This window comes from Sabethes cyaneus, chromosome 2 (assembly GCF_943734655.1).
Source record: "Sabethes cyaneus chromosome 2, idSabCyanKW18_F2, whole genome shotgun sequence".
Classification (NCBI taxonomy): domain Eukaryota; kingdom Metazoa; phylum Arthropoda; class Insecta; order Diptera; family Culicidae; genus Sabethes; species Sabethes cyaneus.
The window spans coordinates 27,616,900-27,624,268 of NC_071354.1; the positions used below are offsets into that span (position 1 = coordinate 27,616,900).

A 7,369-nucleotide genomic window follows, 5' to 3' on the forward strand; every position below is an offset into this window, starting at 1 on the left:
AAATTCCCATCGTACACCTGGTGCAAGTTGGGAGACTACGGTGGACTGGCCGCGTCGCAAGGCTGCCGGTGGACTGTGCAGCAAAATCTGTTCGTTTCATGAACCCCACCGGCACCAGGAATGACTCAACCACGTTGAAACCGACTTGCGTGTGTCGAGACGCTCAACAATTTGGTGACGGGTCGTCTAGGATCGAGTACTACAGTGGAGAGGAATTCTTGTACTTGCATTGTACTTAACTTCCTTTATTCGAACGCTACCTTCGTTGGGCGTCTCCATTAGCGTCAGGTGATGAAGTAATCAACGAGCATTCGTACGCACAATAGAGTACGCGTAACGCCTGTCCAAAATATATAAATCACCCTATACTGGAATTGATTCACACGGATTTGTGCGGGCCTATGAAGATGCCAACTCCCAGAGGCAACAGGTACTTTATGACGATGATTGACGTATTCAGGGAAATCACTGCAGCAGTTTCTGCGAGGTAACGGTATCCTTTTGCTACTGACAATGCCATATAGTCCCCAACAAAATGGTGTTGCTGAACGCAAAAATCACAGTTTGAACGATATGATGCGGTGTTTGCTAGCGGAGGCTAAAATGAGCAAAAAGTATTGGAGTGAAGCGATAGTTACAGCTAATCTTTTTGCAAAACCGCTTGCCGACAGTGGCAGCGGACAGAACTCCATATGAACTGTAGCTAGATAAGCGTCCTTGCTACAAAAATCTTCAGGTTTTCAGAAGCGAAGCTTTTGTCCACGTTTCGAAAGAAAGGCGGCAGAAGTGTGACATGAAGGCAGGTAAGATGAAATTCGTCGGATACGATGAAAGCGGCAAAGGGTTATCGCTTCCTCGATACAGCCAAAAACTCGATTATTGTGAGTAGAGATACAAAGTTTGTTGGCAGCGAAATTTCTCAAGGAATAGTCCAAGAGCAACAAGGAATTCCAAATTTTCTGGACGTAAATTTTGGACCTCGGGAGGATGATGTTCCTGTAATGCCAGAAGAATCTTTCGACGAGCTTGCAGGGGGACAGGAGGAGTCTTCACGTTACGAAAAGACGTCAAGTGAGGAGGAGTTAGCCATCGGGATTCCACGAAGATCATCGCGCCGTAATATTGGTGTACCAGCGAAGCAGTTTTGTGAGGAGATGCATCTGATTCAGGACATCGAAACTGATCCCATCAATATTCGGGAACTGCGAACCAGGTATGATAAGGTGGATTGGCTAGCAGCAATGGAAGACAAAATTAAGTCCCATGAAGTGAATGGTACGTGGGAATTACCCAAGTAACCAGTGAGCACTTAAAGAAGCAGAAATCTAGCTTTTTATTAGCCTGTGGTGCACACCTCATTGTGCAACCTTGATCTATATGCTTACAAAATGCTGTTAAAAAGCCGGTTTAGGTGAAATATAGAGCCTCATTAGAGCTTGGAGGAATACAAAACGTAACGCCTGTTGCGTAACGATTAGTCGCTAAGCATAAAAAATGGTAAAAATATATGTTCGTCTTTTTTTATTTCCCCTCTCTGTTATCCTTATCCTCTGTTGATGTTTGCTTTTTTGTGATTTTTCTTCTTTGGTGAGAATTAAACCGCCAATCTATGAATTACACTCACATATGTGGCTTTGTAAGAATAGTGCAACGCCAGTTGAACTGCCCAAGTAACCGCTAAGTACTGAATTTTTTTATTTTTCGTAGATTTTTGCATGGAAAATAATAGCGTGTATTTTAAAAGCAAGAATAGATTCGGTTTTCACGTTTAAACTTTAAGTAAAAATGCTTAAAACCCTTTTTTTGCTCGATTCAAAAAATCTCTTTGTTTTCTTTCCCCCTCCCTCCCCCTTCAGTGGTCCAACAGCGAAAGGACAAAAAAAAAATATTTGTAATGGCCTAACACTCCTACAAAATTTACCACCTTAGTTAAAAGAAGCGTCGCATGACGTTTCTTTATTTCTATTTTCCAATTCCGTTTTTTCTACTTTGCTCCGTTTCTTCTTCTTTTCTGTACCGTATTCTTGGTTTTTACTCTCACGTTTTTCTATTTCTCTTCTTTTTATTTTTTTCTGTCCCTTATTCTCTGTTTCATTCTTCCGTTCCGTTTTTCGTCTTTTGTCCATTTTTTTCTAATTTTCAGTGCTGTTGTTCCTCTTGCTTTACACTCATTATTTTGTAATTTTCTTTCTCGTGTTCCACTTCGCTTTTTTCTTTATCTCGTTTCCAGCTTTCGTCTTTTTCAAACTCTCCTCCATCTCGTATTTCGTCTTCGATTGTTATGTTTTTGCTCTTTCAAATGTCCCGTTTTTTCTTCTTTTTTGATACGTTTACTCTGTTTTTGGTGGTTTCCTTTTACCCTTTGCTCTCCGGTTTTGAATCTCTCGTTTTTCGTCTTTTTCTTTACAGTTCCTTTTTTCTTTGGCCTGTTTTCCTTGTTTTTCTTTTCTTCGATTTCTGTCTCATTTTCCCATCCAATTTCCATTTCTCATTCCCAATTTGTCCTATATTTCTTCTTTTTTATCCCGTTTGACCTATCCGATTCTTCTTTTACCTTTTAATTTGTCTTGGTTTCTTTCCAGTTTTTTCTTCTTTCCTGTCACATTTCTTTTCTCTATCTATCCCGTCTCCCCTGTATTTATCTAAATTTTCCTTTTTTTTCTGCTTGCTCTTTTACTTTTTCTTCGTTTCCTGACTCTTCCTGGCCCTAATTCCTCTTGTCTTTCTCTTTTCTGTTCTACTTTTCGTCTTCTTTCTACCCGTTGCCGTTTTTCCTCTTTTCCAGTCTCGTTGTTTTGTGTTCCCATTGCCCCATTATCTCCTATTCGGCGTGGTGATTGACCAACTGGTTAAAATTAAAATGAACTCCTATTCTCTTCCGTCTCTTCTGTTCTTCCCCTTATTATGTCCCGCTTTTCCTCCATTTCTGTCATATTGTGGTTTTCGTTTTATCTAGTTTTTATTTTTTCTCTCTATTTTAATCTTTTTCTGTTCTCGTTCATTCGCTTATTTCCTCGCTCACGTATTTTCTCTTTTTCTTTTCCTCGTTTTATATTTCGATTTTTTTTTCCTTTTTTATTTCGTGTCTCTCGTCCAGTTTGTTCTCATTTTATTTTTCGTTTTCCTTGTTCTCCCTCTTTGTCTGTCTAGTCTCCTTTTTTTGTCGCGTTTTTCCTTTGTTCTCCTGTTTCCTTCTGTTCCACTTTTTTCTTTTTTTTTAACCCGTTTTCCCTCCCATTGTGACACAATTTTTCTTTAGTTTTTCATGTCAATTTTTTTTCTCTTTTTTCTTTTCTCGTTTTATCTCAATGGCACATGGAAACGGACTCGAAATTGGACTTAAAATCAAAGTTGAAATTAGAGCTTACACTTGAAATTGAACTGAAAGTTGGAATCGAAATTAGATTTGAAATTGGATATATATTGGATTTTAAATGCACTTGAAATTGTATTTGGGATTGAACTCGAAACTGGACTTAAAATTGGACATGAAATCAGATCCACTCCGTTATGGTTCAGAGATTCACTAATTCACAGGGGCTGGGGGAAAAGTTGGGTTTGAATCCTTTTATAATTGGCTTCCCATTATAGCTTGGTTCGATCCACGGATCCCCCAGCTTGGGTAAAGAGAAACGAATCACATACTCAATAAGCGTTGCTTCAAAGACCTTTCCTAATGTTTTGCTCTTTCCCCTTCACGTCTTGTTGCTCTCTGTTACCATAAACATCTTTGTTTCATTACTTTCTTCTACTGTCTCCTCCGTCGATTGTAAAAACAACCGATAAAAATTGAGACTTGAAATTCAATTTATAACTGGACTTAAAATTAGAACTATTCTACGCAATAAATTTACCTATTGTAAAAATAGTGGCAAATTAACTTAAGAAATGCTGGGTTTCAGAAATTAATGTGTCATAATATTTTTTGAAGATAAGATGGGGCACGTAGACGTTGTTAACGAACGTTAACAATTGACACAATAGTACATTAACATCAGCGTCTGATTATGCTCATTGACTACAGTTTTTGATTAAATTTTCTAAAAATCGACAATTTCGGTTCAGTTCAGGGATCGAAATTGGGAGCTGTGCGCAATTGAAAACTGAAACTCTGATGAAGATGCATGTTGCTCAAAAATTATGTAGAAGCTGAATCAAATTTTCAATATCATTAACAAAATATGATGTAAGTACATCTTGAAATAAGTCGGTAGATAAATGGAGAACTATTTAGTAATGCGTATATCACCTTTAGACATTGGAAAAGCTTTTTTGGTGAAGCAATTTCTGGTAGAAAACATGAGCTATAACGGGTATTTTAAAGTTTCCTTTACCCTTCTACCGATTGTTACTTCGGAAGAATCACTTCAAACAAAGCGGAACCCCTTTCGATCAGTGAGCCATTCTGCGCATGTTCCGGTTGGGATGTCAATTGCTGCTCCTTCGCAGCTGCAACAATCTGCGATTTACAAACTGTTGTTTATTTATCTCCTAAATACTTGAAACCTCACCCTTTGCTAGAGAGTTTAATTGAAAAAAGCTAGTTCAATTCTGATTCGGCTGTTTAAATTACGTGAAATGTAGATTTCATACCATTAAAGACATTGCTTAGCATGTCTCTCAACTTTGGCTGTTTGATTCTTCTGCTATAGATTGTAAGAAATGTCCGACTACGAGTTCCTACCCTTTGAGGTAAGTTACATTGATTTTCCAGCTTTTATTGTCCAGTTCACACCAACTCTACCTCGATTTTCTAGATTTGCTGTATGATATTCGACTATCTCAGTGTGGCAGATTTAAAGAATGCTTCCCTTACCTGCCGTCGCTGGTGTCACATCATCTTTTCCGACAGCTACATCCGACGGTTCATGCTTAAGATTAACCTGCACCGATCGGACCAGTCCAAGCTGGTCAAGTCAAATGGCACACTGGTGACGGGTGACGGGCGATCGTCTCGGGTCTCCGTACCAAGTTCCTTTCCTTGCTCGCTGTACCAACGCTGTCGGATGGGAAAGGTCAAGTCCAAATGCGAGCTGCGCCAAATGTCTCTCGTGCTAAGACGATCCTGTCGACACTACAGCAACATAACGTTCGTCTGCGACAATCGAAGTGAATTTACAGACAACGTTTTCAACGTCATTCTGAATCTACTGAGACCAAGCGGCTTAGAGCGGGTGGAACTGTTGAAAATTATTCTTTCCTCAAATTTAAATGTTCTCATTACGATACTGAATAGTGCCATTAGAAATATGATAAGGTTGAAGAGTTTCCATCTAATTTACGATCCGCAGCGTAGACTACAGTGTGGCGATCAGATTAGACCATGCATAATTATAGAGAGCCCAACCATCACACACGTTGAACTGAAGTCGGTTATTCCGGAGCAAATCAAGCTACCGAAGCTGAATTCATTGAATGTCAGTCTACAACCGGGAATAGCGAGCATTATCGAAAGCGTTGCTGAAAATCTCATAACGCTACAATTGCAGCTAGACTGCTCGACAGCTAATTGCGGCGAAAAGGAAATCTACGCCCTAACACTGGATCGTCTGAAAGTACTTAAACTAAGCAGGGGGATCATGAACGAATTCAGCTTTCCCATTCCCGTCAGCTCAAACCGACCGGGGCTCAAGCTACGTTTCTTCCGACACCTGGATAAGCTCGAGAAACTGATTCTGGAGGAAAAGTACACGGCGGAAAACATTTTTCTCGCCATCTGCGAAACATCGCGCAATCTAGTAGAGCTCAAAATAGATCATCTGAAAGTCATCAACTGCGCCGTTCTGGATAGACTATCACTGTTACCGAATCTTAAGATACTTGCTCTGCCGAATATTTATTCCTCGCACGAGATCTCCTTTCACAACGTCTACCTGCCCAGGTTGGAAAATCTCCACCTGGAAATCTACAAGGATTCCACGCACTCGTTCTGTAAGTTTGTTAATCTGAAATGTCTGACAATCGGGTCGTACTCCTCGCAGGCACCGGAAGTGATCGACATCATCTCGATGTACATCCAGCAGCTGCGCGAACTGCGGCTGTACTTTCTGGACTACGCGGACGTTTCTTCGCGCACATTCCGCAAGCTGGCCTACCTGGGCCAGCTGCGCAAGCTGGAACTGCTCAAGGGCTACCTGCGGCGGGATGTGTTCAGCCGTTGTCCGCCCGGGCTCAGCGAGTTGGAAGTGATCCTGTTCAAGTTCTGCCAGCTGGATACGCAGTACTTCGACGGGCTGCGCGAGCGCTTTCCCAAGCTGAAGGATGTTCGCTTCGAGGATTGCATGGTACGTGGGCAGTTGCCTTGTCCGGAGATGTGGCTTAGTTATCGTTAAGGGGAATGGAAAGATTTATTGATTTTGCGAAGGGAGAGGTTTTCAGATTTTATCGTTAATAAAATTTTGTTGATGCTAAACGTTGAAATTTGAAGCTTTCATTGGGAAAGGAATTGTTCTCCGTAACTTTTGTTTCGTAAATTTTGAGACTCCCGTAACATTCGCTGTTCGAGTAACATCGTCTTGTGAAGCGCCAATATCGTATGATTTATCAAGCTGGGTGACCTAACTGTACTTCTCTCTGCTTAGCGTTTTAATCTACTTATAGTGCAACAATATTTCACCGCCTTAAATATTTTGCGGATAGCATTCGCGTTGTGTGAAGCAAATAAATGGTCAACTTGTCTGGTTCCAGTTTGGCTGGTTCTTTAGCTGCTAGAAGCACATCCCCGTTGTCGCTTTCTTCACTTTAATAGTTTTTCGCCTGCACGCCATTCAGGTGTTCATCGTAGTGCTGCTTCTACCTTTCAATCACCGTATGGTCGTCTTTCAAAATACACTCCATTCTTCATTCTCCAGGTATCCGATCTGTCTGAAGCAACCGTGACCCGAGAGAAATTGGGTCTCGACTTGACCGGTATGAGTCGGTGCGTCCATTTATCGTTCTATGCCGTGTCCCATTCTTGCTGCCATTTGACCACCGACTCCCGCCGTCAGCTTCTGGATTTCTCTTGCGTTTCTTCATCTATCATTACTCCCAGATGCTCGACAACACGCATTGAAGGAATAATGTGCTCTCCGACGGTGATGATTGCGCGTTGTACGCCTTTACAGTTACTGATCAGCAGGACCTCCGTTTTACGGTGGATAATTAGCAGCTTTGCCCCCTGCATCTGGTTCTCGATAGTTCCAATCACCTTTGTCACCAGCATTTCTACTTCCTCCAGTGACTCGCCTGTCACCGATAGCTAATGATCACCGCGCATCTGAGCAGCTTCAAAGGCAGTACACCGTTGTACCACAGGTTGTACATTCCGTTCCAACGCGTTGTACCAAGGATGGTACCTTGTGGAACGCCCAATGTATTGTTCATCTTC

The 7,369-nt window shown here is 41.4% G+C and overlaps 1 protein-coding gene across 1 annotated transcript; it reads left to right on the top strand.

Moving 5' to 3' along the window:
* Positions 1–4,662: 4,662 nt before the first annotated feature.
* LOC128738534 (uncharacterized) lies at positions 4,663–6,332 on the top strand. The gene is made up of 2 exons (XM_053833746.1): positions 4,663–4,692; positions 4,758–6,332. Exons 1-2 carry the CDS (start codon positions 4,663–4,665, stop codon positions 6,330–6,332), a joined length of 1,605 nt encoding a protein of 534 aa, XP_053689721.1.
* Positions 6,333–7,369: the final 1,037 nt, after the last annotated feature.